Source organism: Urocitellus parryii, chromosome 10, assembly GCF_045843805.1.
Source record: "Urocitellus parryii isolate mUroPar1 chromosome 10, mUroPar1.hap1, whole genome shotgun sequence".
NCBI lineage: Eukaryota > Metazoa > Chordata > Mammalia > Rodentia > Sciuridae > Urocitellus > Urocitellus parryii.
This window is the reverse complement of record NC_135540.1, coordinates 32860630-32882217: the sequence shown is the minus strand read 5'-3', so window position 1 is coordinate 32882217 and position 21588 is coordinate 32860630. Positions and strand designations below refer to the sequence as shown.

General features: G+C 31.9%; 1 protein-coding gene across 7 annotated transcripts in view; it reads right to left on the bottom strand.

The window, feature by feature from the left end:
* The window catches only part of Rapgef2 (Rap guanine nucleotide exchange factor 2), a 252152-nt gene that overhangs the window by 93066 nt on the left and 137498 nt on the right, over positions 1-21588 (bottom strand). For 5 of the 7 annotated variants that reach the window (XM_077803436.1, XM_026395959.2, XM_077803438.1 and 2 more), the window contains 3 exons: positions 18842-18917; positions 16817-16984; positions 14401-14418 (listed from right to left, as the gene is read on the bottom strand). In XM_077803436.1, coding sequence (XP_077659562.1) covers positions 14401-14418; positions 16817-16984; positions 18842-18917 — 262 coding nt within the window. The remainder of the gene's footprint in view (positions 1-14400; positions 14419-16816; positions 16985-18841; positions 18918-21588) is intronic. The other 2 variants (XM_077803437.1, XM_077803439.1) reach the window with 1 other exon arrangement.

The window sequence follows — 21588 nt, the reverse complement described above, 5'->3', positions numbered from 1 at the left end:
TCAGCCCTTCCCTATAAATGTAGTAACTGCTATAATTTATTAAGCTCTTACTTTGTAGCCAACACTAAGGTGCAAGTGATACATATTATACAAAGGAATCTTTCAAATACCAGTACTCACAGTAATTAAAATTTTTAAAGCAGAGACTGAATATTGGTGACTTTATAGAAAAATAAGCTGTATTAAGTGGTTTACCTGGGGGATTCTTAAAAATCCTTTTCATGTTCTTAACATGGTCTTACCTAACATATCCATTACCAAATATCAGCTGGTACCAAAATGAGGATGAAAAGGGTGATGCTGTACAGAATGTTAGAAAAAGAGAGACTACATAAATAGGAACATATCCATCCTGAGATAAGACTTCCTGGTAGAAGCTATGCTTTATCCTAAGACTTTTGTTTGTATTTTGACAGGGGAAGAGGTAATACTAAAATAATCTCACTTTTTTCGAGGGGTGAGGATTACTGGGGTTGAACCCAGGGGCACTTTACCACTGAGCCTGATCTCACTAAGTAGCTTAGGGTCTCACTAAGTTGCTGGATCTGGCCTGGAACTTGTGATCCTCCCAAGCTCCTGGGATTATAGGCATGTTGTACCATACCTGGCAAAATACCCTTACTTTAAAAAGAAGGAAAGAAATGATAGTGATAACTGGACATTGAAAGTTTTCCTTTTAACATCTTTACCTGAAAAAATAAAATAAAATATGAGCTGAGGTTGTGGTTCAGCAGTGGAGCACTTACCTAGCACATGTGAGGTACTAGGTTTAATCCTCAGCACCACATAAAAATAGATAAATAAAATAAAGATATTGTGTCCAACTATAACTAAAAAAAAAGGAAAATTAAAAAAATAAATAAATAAAATTTACCAAACTTAGAGAAAGGTGGCTTTCTTAATATAAGTAATAAATTATTCAAAAGTATGTTTGACCTAATTTGATTAAAAATTTAAATTCCTTAAAATGACTTGATTATTTTCAATATCATTCCACATATCACCGAAACATTTCCAATATTTTCTATTACAGAAGCAAACAATTTCTGAGAGGTATTTTTTCAACTCTAAAAGCTGTAACTAATTTTTAAATTAATTTATTTATTTTAATTAGGTACATGACAGCAGAATGCATTTTGATTCATTATACACAACTGCAGCACAACTTTTCATTTCTCTGGTTGTTCATGATATAGCATTGCACCATATGTACAGTCATACAGGTACCTAGGGTAATGATGTCCATCTCATTCCACCAGCTTTCCGGATCCCATGCCCCCTCCCCGTTGCCCAAACAAAGTTCCTCCATCCCCCCTACCCCCCATTATGGATCAGCATCCACTTATCAGAGAGAACATTCAGCCTTTGGTTTTTTGGAATTGGTTTACTTCATTTAGCATGATACTCTCCAACTCCATCCATTTACCTGCAAATGCCATAATTTTATTCTCTTTGAATGCTGAGTAATATTCCATTGTGTACATATACCACAGTTTCTTTATCCGTTCATCTATTAAAGGGTATCTAGGTTGCTTCCACAGTTTAGCTATTGTGAACTGAGCTGCTATAAATATTGATGTAGCTGCATCACTACAGTAGCTGATTTTAAGTCCTTTGGGTATACATCAACTTAGAAGATCCAAAAATCCACCAGAAAACTTCTAGAATTAATGAATTCAGCAAAGTAGCAGGATATAAAATCAATACCCATAAATCAAATGCATTTCTATACATCAGTGATGAATCCCCTGAAAGAGAAATTAGGAAACCTACCTACCCCATTCACAATAGCCTCAAAAAAAAAAAAAAAAGAAGAAGAAGAAGAAAGCTGGGAATCAACAAAAGAGGTGAAAGACATTGTGGAAGTCTCTACAATGAAAACCACCGACCACTAAAGAAGGAAACTGAAGAAGAACTTAGAAAGATCTCCCATGCTCTTGGAATGGCAAAATTAATATTGTCAAAATGGCCAAACTGGGCTGGGGTTGTGGCTCAGTGGTAAGGCACTTGCCTAGCATGCATGACACACTATGTTCGATCCCTGGCATCACATAAAAATAAACAAATAAAATAAAGGTATTGTGTCTATCTACAAATATATATATATCAAAAATGGCCAAAGTGCTATAAAGATTCAATGTGATTCCAATTAAAATCCCATCATTATTCCTTATAGAAATAGAAAAGGCAATCATGAAATTCATTTGGAAAAATAAGAGACCCCGAACTGCCAAGGCTGTAACTAAATTTAGACAACTAACTATAAGTTTTCAATTCATTAAAGGTTCAAGCCTATAAAAGGTCTATGCAAGAGATTTTTGTTTTCTATATATAATATTAGTAGGCCTAAATTTGAACGTGCAATAATTTCATGATCATCCTTTTGTCAGGAAACAGTACTACTTGCCAGTGGAAAGAAACTAAAAAGATTAAAAAAGAAAAAAAGGAAAAAAAGCTGTACTTTACTGATGGTCCTAAAGGGAAAACAGTTGATTCCATCAAAAAAATAAATCAACCAAAGCCTATCACTGTGCAGATAAAATTCAGTAACTGTTTCTTTACATTGGATATTCTATGCTTCAGCCTATTTCTTTAAAAAGTACTTAAACAGTAGTCATCCAAAGTGGATGAATTATTTGCTCTTTATTTCTCTTAGATTAAATTTCAAGTTTAAATAGCATAAGAAGCAATATGTTAGATTCATTTTTTTATATAAGTAACTTCATGGATTGGGGATGGAAAAGATTTATGTCTATATTTGACTCTAACATTTACTATCTGAGTGACTAGAACACATTACTTAACCTCTGTGGCATCTGAGTGAGTATCTCCTAACAAGGGAAGATACCATCCTCTAATGTTCAGAACATCTACCAGACTGGTTCATCATATATGGTCAATAGGGTCTACTTTATCTCTTCCAAAATATTCTGAAAAGTATGATACGCTCAGGGTTTGGCCAACCCATTTAATTAATGTTGTATAGAAAGCTGGCACTAGTGTACTTGTGCCAATAGTCTCATACAAAATTGTTCATGTAGGTGGATCTATAATGTCACTCAGAGAAACATTAATGTTAATTTGGCTAATCTGATCCAAAGGCATGAACACAAATCTTTGATACTACTGAAACCTATTATGTGTTGCACAAAAGGTACAAACAATGACATGCAAGACAGTAACTGCTTTCAAAGACTCTGCGGTTTCAGAAATTTAATTTTTATTTATTTATTTATTTTTGATGTTGGAAATTGAACCAGGGGCCTCATGTATGCTGAATTCAAGCTCACCAGCAAGCTACATCCTGCCAGAAAATTAATTAACAAACACGTTTTCATGTCTCAACAACCTAATGTTTGGGAATAAGTATCAAAATACATAAGTGTTCAAAATGGCTCAACAGTCTTCACTCTAAAAGACAACGGCAATAATTTTTAAATGGAAGCATTAATCAATGGACTCCACTACCAGGAATAGGACTGCCTTCCCTTCTGTTATAATTAAATACATTCCAGACAGGAGATGCTTCCAAGTAAATTAGCTTGGAAAATAATTAAAAATAGAAGACTGTTTCTACATAGAAAATATTTTAAATGCCACAGAAATTTTTAAAATATTTTCTTGAAAAAGAATTCAGCCTACCAATATGGCCATGTGAGAGTTTAAGATGACAAAGTTCAGTCTTCCTTCTTCTAAATAAATTAATAAACACACAAAACCCAAATCACACATCTAATTTCTCCCTCTCCTTCAATGCTATTCAAATTATTATGACTATTCATACAAATTGAGTTGTACTTTAAACTATTAACTCCTATGTACTTTAAACATAACTCCTATGGGTTATGTTTAACAGGAAATAAATGTTTTCTCCAGGGCATGAAGCAAAATAAAAATCTGTTGGATCAAAATTTTAAAATATATGCCACTCAATTCAGCAGACTTTTAAGATTTAAAAACAAATACTAGCAAGATATGACTACTAAACTCAATCTCATACAAAACATGGTATTTACAAAGAAGCAAAAATAGAGTTTGGAAGAAAATGAGGCAATTAGTTAAAGGAGAAATTTCTCTGAGTGAGAATGAGGCATGAGCCTGTGGTGACAGTTTACCACTCAGAAAATTCATGTGGCTATTTCAGTTCTTATCAAGGGAGGCTCACCATGACAAACACAGGTGTGGAGACATTTCCAGTCTCCTTCTAAAGGCAGCTCTATGTGCTCAGGTGTTTATTCTGTTTTAGTTTCTGATTACTGAATCACACTGAACAGCAGGGCACAATCCTAAGTGGCCAGCCACACTTTGTGATGACAAAGGAAATTAGCCATTGATGTCTTAACATAGGCAGAAAGAGTGGCTAGAAAAAGCCTGAAGGCAGCATCTTTATTTGGATAGAAAAGAAAAAAAAGGAGTCAGTGAAAAAGAGAAAATGAGATATTCAAAGTATAGGAAAACAAAGAGAGAATTCTAGAAATATAGTAAGAGGATTTTTAGAGAAGACAGACATTTCTGGTTAGTTTTTATTATTGATTGACTTAATTTTTCTTTTTTCTAACCAGAACAATCTGTAACAAATTAGATGATCCTGAACATCAACATTAAAGAATGCTTTTAAAATTATTTTGATGATAATCTTTTTGTGGGACAGGGATTAAAACTAGTCTTACTTTAGGGGTTGGAGCTGTGGCTCAGTGGAAGCGCACTGCCCGGCGTGTGTGAGGAACTGAGTTCAATTCTCAGCACCTCATAAAAATAAAATAAAGGTCTGTCAACAACTAAAAATAAAAAAATTTTTAACTATCTTACTTAATCGGCATAAAACCAAAACCCCATTTTTAAAGATTACCCAACAGATACTTTATAGGTATGATGAAAAATGTATATCACATAATATTTTGCATAAAAAATGTTAATACTGTCACAAGTCCACATAACAGCTCATAATTACTGTAAAAGGTGAAGGTACTCAAAGAACTTTACAGAGGGGAAAGCCAAAATAAAATAAAATTCCTAAAGAAGAAAATGACCTACATAAGAAATGATAAGTATTAAATTAAAACATGTACAGAGCAACTATGAAATGGATTATTAGTACCCATTCAATATAATTAATATATTTGAAACATAATTATTTAATGTAAAGCATTTTGAAATTCTGATTCCATCCAAATTTAGCTTGGAATCTTCTTATTTTTTTCTATGGTCTGTAAGTTAAACAGCAAGAAGAAAAAGGAAGTATAGAAGGACAAAAAGATCACACAAAAACAAAACTGTCAAATTCATAGGCATACAATTTGTGTCCCTGAATTCAAAAGAGCCCTATGCTTGGCTTAATCCTTTGTTGATGTCATCTTTCAGTTCCTAATAATTTTTGAACAAGGGGCCCCATGTTTTCATTTCCACTGGGCCTCACAAATGATGTAGCCAGTTCTATATAAGGTAATGTAAAAAGTTTTATAAACAGAGAGAAAGAGATTAGATATGTATACAGATATATAGATATATGTTATTTTAAAGAGTAGCACTAAATTAGGTGCAGATTTTGGATTTGCCAAGCCTCTACAAAAGCATAACTATTTCTTAAAATCAATTAAAATATCACTACACCCCTCTGCGTGTGTGTGTTTGTGTGTGTTCTGTTTCTCTAGACAACCTTAACATACCATGCAAATAAAATTTGCAGAACCACAGCTATAAGAGTGGTCCTCAAAGTATGGCCTGAGGATCCCTGAGACTTTCCTGAGGTTAAACTATTTTCATAACAATACTAAGGTATTTGCCAGTTTTATTGTGCTAACATTTACACTCACATGGAAAAGCAAAACTGGGTAAACTAGGCTGACTTCATAGCACATATCAAGACAGTGGCAGCACAAGTTATATATGACTACTACTAACAGGATTATGCAGAAGTAGGTATCTGGCATATATTCCCTATACTTTCTTTTGTCTTTTCTTCTTTTGGGGCTGGAGACTGAACCCAACACATGCCCTACCACTGAGCTACATCTCAAATCTGATATTTTCTTAAAAAGGAACAGTTAGTTTCTCACTTAAAGGAAAACAGCTCATGGTATTTTGTTGATAGTAAAATATAAGCTTTCAAGTGAAAGTTCAAATTTTGGAAAACTTCTATCTAACACCACAAGTTTGGCATTTTCCTAATAATTAAGACCTTTTTTAAAATGAGACCTGTGGTGATTTCAACAAATGTGATCTTTTTATATCATATAATGTATCAAAATTCAAAGTTTGCTAACTCAGTGACCAATATATGATATTATAAATCCTGCATGAGTACAAACATTCAATGTGTAAGACCAATGGGTTTTAATAAAAGAAAGTAAGACAGTTCACTGACATGGTTTTGTAATTCTCATTGCACCTAATTTTAAAAACATACCGCTTGTCAAATTTTGAAGTAGAATATTAAAGAATATTCACAATTATTGTTGAAAAAAAAAAACTGTTGAGGGCTGGGGCCGTAGTTTAGCAGTAGAGTTCAATCCTCACCAACACATAAAAATAAGGAAATAAAATAAAGGTATGCTGTCCATCTACACTACAAAAAAATAAAAATAAAAAAGGAAAAAAACCTGTTGAAATATTCTTCCCTTTTCCAACTACCCCATGTGAGGCCAGATTTTCTTCATATGCCTCACATACTTCAATCAGTAAGTAGAACACATCACTATAGACTGAACACAGGTAGGTGTGGGAATCCAGCTGTCTTCCATTAGACCAAGTATTTAAAATATTTACAAGAAGTACAAAACACTACCACTCTTCTTATAATTTTTTTTGTTTTATGAAATAATAATTTTCCTTAAAAGAACTCTTATGTTAATGTAAACTGGCCTTATTACTCTTTTTAAATTAATGAATAAATGCATACTTAAAATTTTCTTGTTTTAAATTTCTAATGTGGTAAACAATGATTAGATAATTTATATATAAGCAAAAGCTTGTTGGAGCCCTCAAAAAGTTTTGAGAGTATAAGGTAGTCCTGAGACTGAAAAGTTTGAGAACTGCTGCAACTAGAAAACAATCAATCTCTTAGTTCCCTGAATGAACCCACTGTCATCAACTGTCCTTAAATGCCCATTTCAGAGGAGTCTTCTGATTGACAACTTAATCCACTTGCAGAAAGGTTAGCTGCTCTTCTGGCCTAACTAACGTCAGTATGTGCCAAATGTTAGACAAAATTTCATACCAAAGAGAAATAACTGGAGCTACCAAGTGCTCATCAGAAATGCCCATTGTTAAAGGCACCAATATCATCAAAAATATCAAGAATCCAAGTAATCTCAACATCCCAGGTGGCTGGGAGCGTGCTTATTTAATAAATTAACAAATGTCAAAGTAATATTTTTTCCACATCTTTCCCTCTATATTCCAAAGTTTTTTAAAATTTTTTTCACATTTAAATTTTTTCACAAAGAAAGGGACAGAAAGTAAAAGTACAGTGATAATTTGCACAAAGGAATAGTTACATATTGAGATTTTAACTATATTTATTTTCATTCCCCAACACCTTCTATATTGTACTAAAACCACATGTGATATGATCACTACTGTCCTCATAGGCATCTGAATATTTTCTTTTTCATCCTTAAGCCATTCCCATCTGGACTACTCTACCACTTACCTGAATTACTCCACCACTTAACAAATCAGCAATTCATATTGCAGATTTTGCCCACTCTCATGCCTCATTATTTCTCCTCTAGCCCCATTATTCCATTCTTTACTATGCCCAACTACTGCCTATCTTCCATTTAATACAAGAAAGGAAGATTTAAAGGGGATAGAGGAAACTGCTCTAATACAAACTGTTATTCATTAAGGGTTCCCAGTCAATAGATTTTAAATTATATTTCCAAAATACCTTCAAAGTTATTTTTAGCCTATGTGTAATTTTATCAATCACAAAGAATGCTAGATACATCAGTAAAACAGGTATGTTCAAGCCACTCAAAAGTTTATTATTGATATACTAAATAACACCACCTGTACACATAAAAAACGCTAAATTTAATGTTTGGGGGTTTTTACCAAAAACAGAAAACCACTGAGATATAGCTTTTAAATAGACGAATTGTATAATATACAACTGATCTTAAAAAAACTATTATTTTAAAAAATACTAAGCTATAGAGTGGTGGTTATATGGATGTTTATAGTTACGAAAGTACACTAAATCATACACTTAAGAGCCGTGTGTTCTCTTTGTGTAAACTTTATGTCAACTTAAAAATATAACATAAAGTGAGACTAAAAAAATGCTAAGTAAGAGGTTTGTTCCTGATTAGACAAAAATTTAAAAAGGTATTATTGAGATATAACAGGAATGACTACACCTTTTAGAATAAGAGGGAAATTTACACAAATAAATAAGCAGATTATTTAGTAGGACTTTTAAAATTATGTTAATATAAATAATTAAGATACTTCTTTAATCACTCAACATTCCAAAAAGTAAAAATAGATAATTTATTATAATATTAATTGTAAAAAAAGATCAATTCAGTACTGTTATAAAATAGGTCTGAATATCAAAGTAGATTTTTCCAAAGAGACTTTTTTTTAAAAAATCAGCATGTAACCCTAGAAAAATCTCATGACAAGAAAAAAAAAAGAAAGAAATCACATGATAAGAAATGAAACCGTAAAAGATGAAAAGGATCTTTGCTTTTGCAACTAAAAGCTAAATTTTAGCCAAGTATATTTAAAACATGCGTAAGCACAGAGCTACCCATGTTCACAATGAGAGGCAGCACAAAGTGGCAGTGATCTTTTTGACAAATAAATTGCTTGAAATATTGCATGACTTGCTACACAACACCCTTATTACTTTCCATTTCCAAGTGCAACCAAAAGATAGGTCCAATTATGACATCAATACAAGCTTTCTTTCAAAAGGGAATGAAAGAACAGTAAATCCCAGTGGACACCGTAGTTCTGTAGCAGAGATGATGTAATCTATAAAAATAGACATCCTCCAACAGAAGCTGAAACTTGGGTAAACAGCACACTGCATACTATTCTCAACTGCCTTGCATGAATTTGCAATGCATGCTGTTAATAGCGTGAGAGAAATCATTTTATGTTTTAAATTATTTCCTGATTTACATTTCAATGTCTAGCCATGCTCCATCGTGTAATTTCCCAATCCATACAAATTAAATCAATATAAATACCTGATTATAACTGCATGACAGAGAAATAGTCCTCCCAAACCAAGGAGGTTGAGACCACTGCAGCAGCTGTAACATGCTGCATTTTGCCAGAATTGCAGCACACATGGCACAGTACTGTTACATTCACCTATTGTTCAGAGACCTTTCCATAGGGAGTTTTCTGCAGGATTTTTAAAATGCAACATGATCCAGGTGAAGAAAAGCCAGCAAACCTGCTGATAATGAGCATGAAAAGCAAAGGATATTTCTGCTTCCTCTAAGACGCTATAATGCAAATATAAAACATCAGGAATATGTACATAATACATAATAAATAGTATCTAGCAAAATTTATGGGGTTTTTAAAAAATATATACTCTAACACTCTCTCCATACCCCATTTTATCCCATTCTTAACTGCCTAATTAAGTTTTTACATTTCTATTGAGCTTTTTTCCTAGATAAAGAACAATTGGTTTCAAATTCATCTATTGGTATTGGTATATGGTTAAAATCATTAAACATTACTGAAACAGCAAGAACTGGTCACAGAATAGATCACCAGAAAGAAATGAATTAGAACTTTTTAACAGTTTTATTTTTGAAGAATAATTATTTCCACCTTCTTTCCCCTAAATACCACTGAAACTCCCCTCCTCTGAATTCTTACTCCAATGGCCATGTTCTAGCCACCATTTCTATTCCCATTACTTAAGAAGGTCTTCAGTACCACCTTGTCATCCTAACTCTCCAAGATCTATTCCATCTTGAAATCAAGTAAGTTTACCAAAATATTGATCTCAACATGACATACCTATGATTTAGGCACTCTGGCATTCTTAGTCCTCATGAAAATGTTCGACTTTCAACAGAGCTGCCAAAAATCATTTTATCGTGCAACATCTACATCTCTGAACAAATGGGATTCTTTCTGTGCAAAATATTTTTCCTTCAGCTAAGACATTAAAGATCATTCAAGCAGCCAGTAAACACACACCTGTAAACTCAGCAACTTGGGAGGCTGAGGCCAAAGGACCAAGTTAAAAGCCAGTCTCAGCAACTTAGTGAGGCCCTAAGCAACTTAGTGAGGCCCTGTCTCAAAATAAAACATAAATAGGGCTGGAGATGTGCTCAGTGGTTAAGCATCCCTAGGTTCAATCCTTGGTACAAAAAAAAAAAAAAAAAAAAGTCATTCAGGAAGCCATTATTGATTTCTCAAGGTGTCCCATATATGTACCTCTCTATACTTAAAAGTTCTTCCCTATAATTTTATTTATACGGAGTCCATGTTGTTCTATAAGGTCAGTGAGGACAGAAGTTTGTCAGTCTTATTAACCTTTGTATCACTATAATCTGGCACAGACCTGAAAAATGGTGGGTACACAATAAATATTTGTTAAATAAGTAAAAATATATAAATTAAAATATTAAGCTTTTCCTACATAATATAAGAAAAAATGGCATGAATTTTCTAAAACTCCCAGTTCACAGAGAGACATAATGACACCATTAAAGACAAATACTTTAGGTTCAATTAAGGAAGCAAATGCTTGATGAATTTAAATTTTAGAAGAATGAAAATATTAAAATCACTAAGACATTTCCCTATACTTAAAGAATTTCTTGTATACATAAAAACATACGGTTAAATATCACATGAATAAATTATAGTCAGGTGAGAAATGAACTGAGGTAATATATGAAATATTCTAGGAAATTTACTAGATATACAAATCATTGCTATATTACTGAAAACACATCTTCTTACTACTAAGTAGCAAATAGTTAATTAAACTAAGGAGATTTCAAAAAGTTCAGTAACAAGGCTGGGGTTGTAGCTCAGAGATAGACTGGTTCCCTAGCATGTACAAGGCAAGACTGAGTTCAACCCTTAGTAACACACACACACACACACACAAAATTTAAATATAGCCAACTATATATTAAGTGACAAAACAAAGCCATGACATAAGTGAATATGCTGCCTATTTCTAATTTAAGAACAAAAGCTCAAGCCAAATAGTCTAATGTCAAATAAATATACATAATCACAGAAATTAAATGCTCTAGTTTTTTTTTTCATTTATTTTATATATAAACAATTTCTTAAATTAACCAAACCTACCAAAAAATCTTTAACTGAAGAAACCAACTTAAATTTATCTAGAAAAACAAAAACCATAAAGAAATGATATGTTTAAGAAAACAGGATATATATTTACCTTGATTTAAATATTATACAATAAAAATATACACTGAAATATCACATGGTATCCCATAAATATGTACTTTTTTGTTTTTATGTAGTTTAAAAAATAAGTTTAAATTTTAAAATGTAGAAAAGCTAAAAGAAGGGGCTGGGGCTGGGGCTCAGCAGTAGAACGCTCGCCTAGCACGTGCAAGACGCTGGGTCCAATCCTCTGCACCACATAAAAGAAAAGCTAAAAGAAAAAACTACTTCAGAGATACATAAGGTATACCCTAGGATTTGTTATTTTTATGTAGCCATTATAAGAAATAGGACTTGTCTTATATTACTATGAAGAGTGATCTTATAAAACTGAGACTGATTTTCAAAAGCCTCAAATGTGAATTGTTCTTATCACACTGGTACCACATTTTATAGTGTATCACTACTGATGATAATAAAAATATTATGATAATATATTATATTGTATTCAATTTAACTTATATTAATTTATATGATATTTTCTTTTACTTTTATCTACCCAACCAAGAACTTGTAACCTAGCCTACTGAAAAAAATCAATATATATTTATTAAACAGTTCTCTGAAGTATTTTTCCTATATTAGAAAAGGAGCCTAATAAGCAGTGTGGGAGATAACGTTTTACATGACTAATGGGTTTTCATTATTTCAAAAATTTTGCACTGAGCATATTTGGGGGAACAGTAGGAAGCAGGTAAAGAGTTGATCCGTGTGGAGAGCATTTAGCTTTCCAGCCAGACCAGGAAGTCTGATATGTCAGTTGGAACACACAACCTCCACAGCCCAGGCACATTTTCTTCAGTCTAATATCTCTCTGTACAATTTTTGCTCTTTCCAATCCAGGAAGGGAAAGAACTGTTTTTTCATTATATAAAAGGAAGAATAAAGCCAGGCATGGTGGCGCACACCTGTAATACCAGCAGCTTGGGAGGTTGAGGTAGGAGGATCAAGAGTTCAAAGACAGCCTCAGCAGAAGTGAGGCAGTAAGCAACTCGGTGAGATCCTATCTCTAAATAAAATACAAAAAAAATAGGATTGGGAATGTGACTCAGTGGTTGAGTGCCCAAGTTCAATCCCCGGTACCCCCCGCCCCAAATAAAAGGAAGAATAAAAGGCAACAGAAGTGGTACATACCAGGTTCCCACATCACTCCAGTGAGGTAACCTTAAAAGGGTCTAACACCTTTGGTTCTAATACCTCTCCTCCCCATTTTTATAAGGGAACTCAAATTTTCCTACACACATAAACCTCTAAAGTAAATTACCCACAAACACAGAGAAGAAGGCCTAAAATTATAGATAAAATAAACCTACCCTACTCTGAACATTAATAGAAGATAAATCATTGCCTGTCTAAGTCCCAAGTTAGCCCCTTTAGAGACTGATCCCAAATCTTCTGCCCCTGCTAGGTACCTTATCTATTTACCTGTCTCTATAATTGAGTCACTATAAGACTGAAAATTCATGATACAGCCAATTTTTTGGCCATTTTAAATATAGTCATTGCCTCCAATAATCAAAATATAAGAAATGCTAATAAAAGTCATCTCTAATCTTCCCACCTCACTGCATTTAAAATGCTTATTCTCTCTGCAAACATCACATAATTGCCTTGAAAAAGTCCTGAAAACATTCCATAATAACTACATGAGTATTCCTGTTTTTGAAAAAAAATCATTATGATTTTCATCTTCCTTCAACTATTGCTACACATCTAATTTTAAAAACAGTATGCAAGTATATATCATAGTGCATTAAATTCAAGTTTTATATCAGAATTAGACTAATTTTTCATGCCAAAATACAGGATCAATTATAGAATGAATTATCTTTTAAAACATTAATTTATATATTTTAAGACTTATTCTTTCTAAATGAAAGTTTAAAACACTGATCAATTAAAAATTATATATAATTTAGAAATTATACAATTATCAGATTTTAAAACTGTATCAAAAAATTTTAGGTTTGCTACATCATTTAAAAATTAGAAGTGCTTCTAAAAAAACAATTTAGCAATCATGCCACCAGTAGAATGTTAAATGTAATCTCTGTAAAACATAAAGAAGTTGCCTCATTTTAAGTTGAAAACTATACAAACAGTTCATGCTTTTAAGCAAGGTTACCATATTAGTAGTCAAACATACTATATTAATGATAGCTTTCCTTGTTGCAAACTAAATTATTCATGATCCTGTCTCCCTACACTAAAACACAATTAAAAAAAATGTTTCTCGTTACTTAACCAACTACTTTCCATAGATAAATCAGTTTTTCTTCCTTAACTCCAAATTCCCTGATAACCTCAAATTTGACCCCGAATTTAGAAAGACTAACGCTGAAAAGCATAGATTAGTAATGTATTGGCATGAAAGAAATGAGCAAGAATATTATTACAGGCCTCTTGATTGTAATGTGGAATGAAAAGCATGACATCAGGTTAAAAGCAAAGTACAAATAAGAAAATACAGGAAGTTTGAAATACTTGTTTCCTTTTGACTAAGAATTTTTTCTGTGTGAGCAAAATTTTGCCAAGTGAGCTCCCAAAATGCTCTCACATTGGGATTCTTGAACTTTAAAGTTTTCATCTATAAGTATTAAAAATGCAAATTCCTAAGAAATTTTATGTTTTCACTGAAATAGCCCAAAATTCTATTATGTCTCTGTGTCTTTTTCTCTTTTCTTTATTTGTAAAGCAAGTTAGTAAAAAACAGTGCTCCATTCATTCTTAAAAATAAGTAGGCTGCACTTGTATTCTTTCTCAAAGAAAGTAGACAAAATTCATCCTCGATCAGTACAAATTAAAGAACTGATGCTATCACCTAACCACTGATCATTATAAAGTTTCAAGAGATTTTACTAAATCAGGGCAAAAAAAAAAAAAAAAAGGACAAGACCAAGCAAAGACATCAATATTATAAACTCATTAGTTACAATGCAAATTTACAAATAAGATTAGTGTTAGAAGATCACACACATATTACAATACCTGAGATTTAGTGCATTCCTTTGAGCCAAAATGAAATGAGTGCCATAGAGGAGGAAAGGAAAAGATGAACATTATCAGACATGCTATATTACATCTGCCAAAATGAAGATAATGTTAAAATCAGGTTAAGAATGACCATATAGAATTGGCTGTGTATAATGCTCCCTACAATCTTTAGCCATGCAGTTCAAATGCACTTGCAATCACTTCATGTCACCTGTGAAGTATACTCATGCAATTCTTTTAAAAGAACTTTCCACCCTCAGTCTCACCCTATTAACCATTTACTTTCAAAGAAATATTTGTTGAGAATAAGAAAATTAGACCAATAAATAATAATAATATTCACTTAATTTTTTTACCATGGGGTATCAAATATGCAAAACAAAATTTTGCTGTTTTCTATATTAAAATTAGGTATTTAGGTTAAATAATAAAGAACATCCAAATAAAATTAAGACGTAATTTGTACCTCCAAAAGATAATCCAATGCTATATTGTTCCCAACTTAACTCATTTAGTAAAATTAATACCAACATATCACATATTAGTAAACTGGCATATGATCAATTAGTAATCAAATTAAATTTTTCATCCTAGTATTCACTTATCTCTAAAAGTATCTGTAATATATTGCTAAAAACCAATTAAAAGATGTTGCAGCAATATAAAAAGCTATATATTTTTAAAAATAGAGCAAGAAGGGGGAGTCCTATAGGAAAAATAAATGAAGCATTCATTACTTCCACAACAGGGGAAAAATGGGGTGGAAGGGAGAAACAGTTATAAAATAACCCTCTCAACTTAAATGTGACAAATATGACCATAAAATTAAACTTTTAACACTGAATTTTAAGTAATTCACACTCCCTATGACACTCTCAGTTTAGAAATAAATTTGGAAAAACAATTCTAAAACCAGAATTATATTAACAATATAGTAGTGGGCTAAAATATTATGATCTATATTGTACTATTAATATGTACAGCTATTCTTAATAAATATTTCCTTTTTTCATGATGCTAAATCAACACTAAAAATATTACCTTCTTTTATTAACAATGGCAACAAAAAACCGTTCATAGTTTTCTTTTTTCTTTTTAATATCAAAGTCCCTCCAACAGACCAACAAAGCTATCTTTGTGATGAGCAAAAGCAGCCCTGTCCAAATGAACTCAATGAAATGATTCAACTATGAAATTCATGTTAAATTAAAATAGTGCATGGGCAGCAGAAGAAATAGGCAAGTTGCTGATGGTCAAAATAACATTAAATATTGAAATACAACATTTAAATAATATTTCTCTAAGAAATAGAATATATGGAGCATAGGAATTAAATATACTACTTATACTACTTAACATTACTAAAATTTGAGAAATAATTTAAATCTATGTACGTTATTTTACACATTTTGTATTTGTACTTAGTTGTAGAAAGAAGAGAAAAACAACTGAGAAACAGAAAGTAGTCATCATTTACCTTTTTTCATGTATTTATTTTTAATTAATTTCCTATATAATAATCACTTGTATGGCAGCATTACATGCACAGATAAACTATCTTCTGCCTGATTTTGACATATCCAATAAATCAAGCTATTTTGTTTTTGAAAAACCAAAGATAAGAAAAATAAGGCTCTAAACTGACTTTATAGAGATCTTGTACAAAGCACTCATTATCCATGCATGTCATGGTTCCCTCAAACATTAAAAACAACTTATTTATTAAATTTTATGAAATAAAACATTTCAGAGCATGTTCACATTAAGATTTTAAAAATCATCATTTCATGGGCTGGGACTGTAGCTCAGTGGCAGAGCACTTGTCTTACACGTGTGAGACACTGGGTTCAATCCTCAGCACCACAGAAAATAAAGGTATGCTGTCCATCTACAACTACAAAAAAATTAAAAAATTAAAAAATCATCATTTCAAATTATTCTTATCTTTGTCTACTTATTAAAAAGAATCTCAGATAATTTTCTCACAATAGTGTGAAAAGCTATGAAAATTAATGTTATTTTTACATATCTACTTTTTAAATAAAATTTAAAACAGTAGGCTATCAGTCATAGGAGGGGGGTGTGCACAAGAGAAAGCTAAAATTTTGGATTAAGGTAAGGCATTTTAAAATATACCAATTACAACTGTATATGTGTATCACAAAACTAATCTTCAGAGAACATTTTAAGAAATAGAAGAGCTAAACAGTGTCTTTTGACATCTTATTTCAACACTTCTCTTAAATCTATTCATATCATGTGTGTTTCCAGCAAAATTTGCATTTTGGATGATAAGTATATTATAGAAAAGAATTATTCATCAAAAATGGAAAATTTTAAATGTCATTTAACAAAACTCCCAACAAAAAACCCTAAAGATAAATAAAAATATTACACTTGTATAACTTACCGTATGATAGCCTCTTGGCAAAGGTGGTTTGCCCACAGGGTAAGGATCCACAGTGTCAATAATTGTCTGTCTTTCACCTTTCTGGTTGATTTTTCTAAATCTTCTTCGAGACTGTCTATGGGAGGCTTGACGCTGAAAATATTCTTCATTTTCATCCATATAGTCCACCTGAAATAAAACCCCCAAGATACTTCATGTCTCCCAACATGACATTCCATATTAGTATTAGAGACAAAAATAAAAATAAAAAATTTTTTGAAACTTACAGAAAGTCTACATTCATTCATTTTGCAAAGGCATTTGTTGACAAACTACCTAGACAAATTTTAAGTATGTTTGAACTTCTCTGAAACTAATCGGTTCTGAGTAACTTTGCTTTTATGAAGAGGCATTTTCAGTTCCACTGAAGACAATATGGGTAACTCTTGAATTTCCTGTAGTTTCAAAGGGAAGGATATTTTCAGTAATCTTTGTACTGATTTATTAGTGAAAGATCTCACCGGATATATTACCACACATTATGAAAGCAACTACTTGCATTGTCTTCACTAAAGCACACAAAAAAATCTGATGTATTTGAGTAAATCTGTAAAAACCCCAAATCCCAAGTGACTCGACCATGTCTGCTAGTAGAATGGCTTCAGCAGATTAAGGGTTTCAATTCCTACTTTTATTGCATGGCTTCCCTTTTTTTGTTATAAATAGTGTTGCTTTAAAAAAAATCCTCATTTTAAACATTTTAGAAACTTTGATGAATAGATTAATAGTGAACAAAAGTTACAATGGGTCATTCTTCATCGTAGCTATACACTGAAAATGTGATTGCTCACATAAAAGACAGGTTTAGACTCCGAGACTGTTCCTGCAGTGGCAAACTCAGTAGTTTGTATAATATAGGCAAGGATTAAATACTCAAGGAATTTCAAAGACCAAAAATTTTTCAGAAAAATTCCAAACTAACATTCATGGAGAACAAAGTCTCAAGGAAATATCTAGAATGCTTTATAAGAACCAATGTTGGAAAGTCCTATTTATCTGCCCACACTTTCCCCAATCCTAAATCTTTACTCATTGCCATCGCACTTTCTCACTTAAGAGTAAATTTCATGAAATTTCACCCGAAGTTTTCACTAGCTTCAGCAAGGAATTTCTTATTTCTGATGGGCCTTCTCTCCTACAGTATAGGGAGGAACCTCAAATCTCTGAAAAATAGATCCAGATTTGTCTACCAAATGCTTTATCAAATGTGAATTTAAAAGCTTCCATCATCATTTTTACTAAGCCACCACTTATTTTACAAGGTTTTCCTTCCCAGATAGAATTCTGGATGGGGCAGTGAGATATCAATGTCAACTGAATATTGGGGCTGGGAGGCCCCATCCTTTCTCATCTCATTTTTGTAGTTGATTTTTTTAAGAGTATATATTATCCTATCTTAAAACCATTTTTATATAGTAAGGAAGAAGTAGAACATGCTTTTTTAAACTTTACTGAAAATAATTACATGCCAATGCCTAATTTAACATTGTGTATAATCTAATGTTTTTAATTCCACAATTGAGAGATAAAGATGTCAACAGAGTGTTAATTAGCACAGTAGTTCCTAGCTATCTTTCAATTACAAAAAGGAATTAGAGTGATTTCCTTATGTTCAATTGTTTTTTGAATACATATCACTGTGATCCATTTAAAGTAATTCATTCATTGCAATCAATGTTCAGTGAGTAAATAATACAATTCAAACATTCTCCCCAAATTTCAATTAAGTGACATTATCATAGGTTGACCTGTAAAGTTCAAGAATCAACCATTTAGGTACATGTCCCTTTCAACTTTCAATTTTTTACATTTAACTGAATCTTGTAAATAATTATAATATTATGATTATGAACTCAAATTCACATAGAAGATGTGAATGTACATCCTAGGATATTAAAATACAATACAATATTATTATAACTAGTTTATGAAAGTACCTTTACTCCATAAAAATTTTGGGGGGAAAATACACAGAAATAATCTTACCACGATCATTTCAGAAGGCTCTAAAACAATGCATTCACAGCCACGCCTGAAGCTTCCTGCAGAACGCTTGCCAAAACTAGAAAGGGGGAAAAAAATCAGTTAGGGAAAACATCAGAGATTTAAGAAATACGAGTTGTGAATTTAAGTCGATTATCCAAATAAATAAAAGTTGAAATGTTTTTCAAATTACAAAAACTACACACAGTAGAAAGAGAACTATCTTATTGTTAATACAGAAACACAAGGAAGTGTTCCAATTCTTAAGTTTCAGTCATGTACTTTTCTGGAAAATTCCAAGGTAATGCTTTCAAATTAATAATGTAAGTAAAGAAGAATTGATATGAATGTGTTCTCTGTTAGGTTTCTTCAAATCATTCTCAGTTGGGTGAAGTTTTAGAAAACTCCCTTAGGGATGGGAAATACCTCAAAGACAAATTACTAAAATGCCCAGGAAACATAAAATCCAAGTAATTCTCTTCTATAACTTTCTCAAGTTACACATTTCTTTCACCTAAAAAGTGTATTTTTCTAAATTTTCAAATCGACTTTTCCTTAACTTTTTAAGGAAAAAATACTCAATACTGCTTTTTGTTAACTAGAAAGCAATTTAATTGATTGTGCACAGTTAAAATATTCACGTTAGTGAACTCAGACACAGGACCTCCACGCACCTTAACACTGAAGATTCTTTCTGACATAAGCATATGCAAACTAGGATCAAGAACAGAATTCTGGTGCAGCTATGTAGTCCTGACTTCCTTTCTCCATTAATGAACCACCTATCCCTCACTCATACATTCTTCAAAAAATTCTTCTTTCCCTCCAGGAAAAAAAAGATGACAGGTTTTGTTTTGTTTTGTTTTAAAATCAACGAAAATAATTGTGTTGCTAAGATCTGATTTAACATTTATGTATACATTTTAGTAATCATTTTCAATGAACTTAGAGAAAAAGTTTTTTCAAAAGACTCTTTTTATTAAGCAATTTTTCTAATTAACTGGGCATTGTGAGTGACTTCTGTGGAAATTCTTGTTTTTTCTGTATCAAGGAGATACACAACACTTCATGTATTAAAAGCCAGATTATAATGAAAAAAGTCAGAAAGAGGAAAAAACAGAAAAGCCAACATTCTCATTCCATCATTTAGGATCTAGCAAACCACCTGGTAACTTTGTATACTAAATTTTATTCATTTATAAAATTATCACACTAGGTGATCAATTAATTCCTTTCCTACTCAAAAAATTACTTCTATGAGAAATCAAAGCCAGAATCAAGAGTAATACATTTGAAAAATCCTTTGAAAAATATCCATATATACATTTACAAATTTATAGTCTCACAACATATGCATTAGAGTAGAAAAACTCCACCAAGTAAAATATAATAAACCTATTTTCTTGGTCACATTGCTTCTTGTACAATTAAAAGGGTCCAAAATTTAAATATTTTTTTTTAGTTTAGAATTAAATGCAATCTAAAATTCCATAGTTCCATAATACACATAAAAACCTGTTTCTGGATTTTAAGTCTACCTAGCAGCAATTTAATTTTTTATAATATGGCTTATAATTTATTGATACACTACAAATTTTAAAATAATCTCAAAGTTTTAGTAAAATATATAATAGATTTCATGCTCTCGTGCCTTTAATTCTGTTAAATGACTAGGTAAACATATAATTTTAAAGTTAATTACTACATAAAATCATATTAAAACCTAAAAACACATGACTGGGGCTAAAATTATGGTATGGCTCAATGGAAGAGCACATATTTAATGGTAGAATACAGAAAATATGAGGTCCTCGGTTTAATTCACAGCACCCAAAAAATAAATAAATAAACAAGTAAATAAGTAGATATAAAAAATGCATGATTGTGAGACAGTACTTTCTGTCCTATTTTTATTATAGGCCTATACTATTTTATAAACATGACTGAATGATTATCATTTTTAAAATCTAATGTAGTAAAAAAGTCAATGTTTGTAATGCATATAATGACCCTATAATACTTGATAAAGAATAAAAACAGGAAAGGACTTGTTTACAAATTTTAGCAACAAAACCGTGATAATATTCACAGAAGTAAAACTATATGGCAGTGCTTTATTTTATGCCTAATTATTGTACCAACTCCCTACTTCAGAAAGGAGGCTGTAAATACTCTATAACAATTAGCCACTAACTCAAAAGAACTTTATGACTAGGAAGTCATGGCTCAGGTTGCATTAACACTATTACTTCAAGGATGAAAAGTTTATATTCTCTAAAATGTGCTATGAAAAAATATTCCAGTGGGACCTTTTGGGCAATAGAACCTGACAAACTCTTTGCAACTATGAAAGACTCAAGGTCTACAGACACACACAAAAATGTGAACAAGAGAAACTGTAGATTCCATCATATTAATTTCTTGAATATGCTGAATGGAAAAGGCAAATGTACCAGGAAGCTCTAGCAAGCCAAAATCTATTTTTCCAAACACAACCAGGAACCAAGAAGGAGGCTGTAGCCACAAAAGAGCCAAGGTGTAAGTCATAAATGCACAGCCATCCCTGAACCGAAGACAGAGACTCTGACTTCTCTTAGCTTACAGACCAGGAGCCAAGGTGGAAAGGGATTGACTATGCAAGGAAATTCACTGAATCCAAAGAACACTTTTGATTCTTTGAAACAATAAGTACATAAACAAAAGTAACTAAACATAATTATTTGCTAAATTAAAAAAAAATCTTTGGGCAA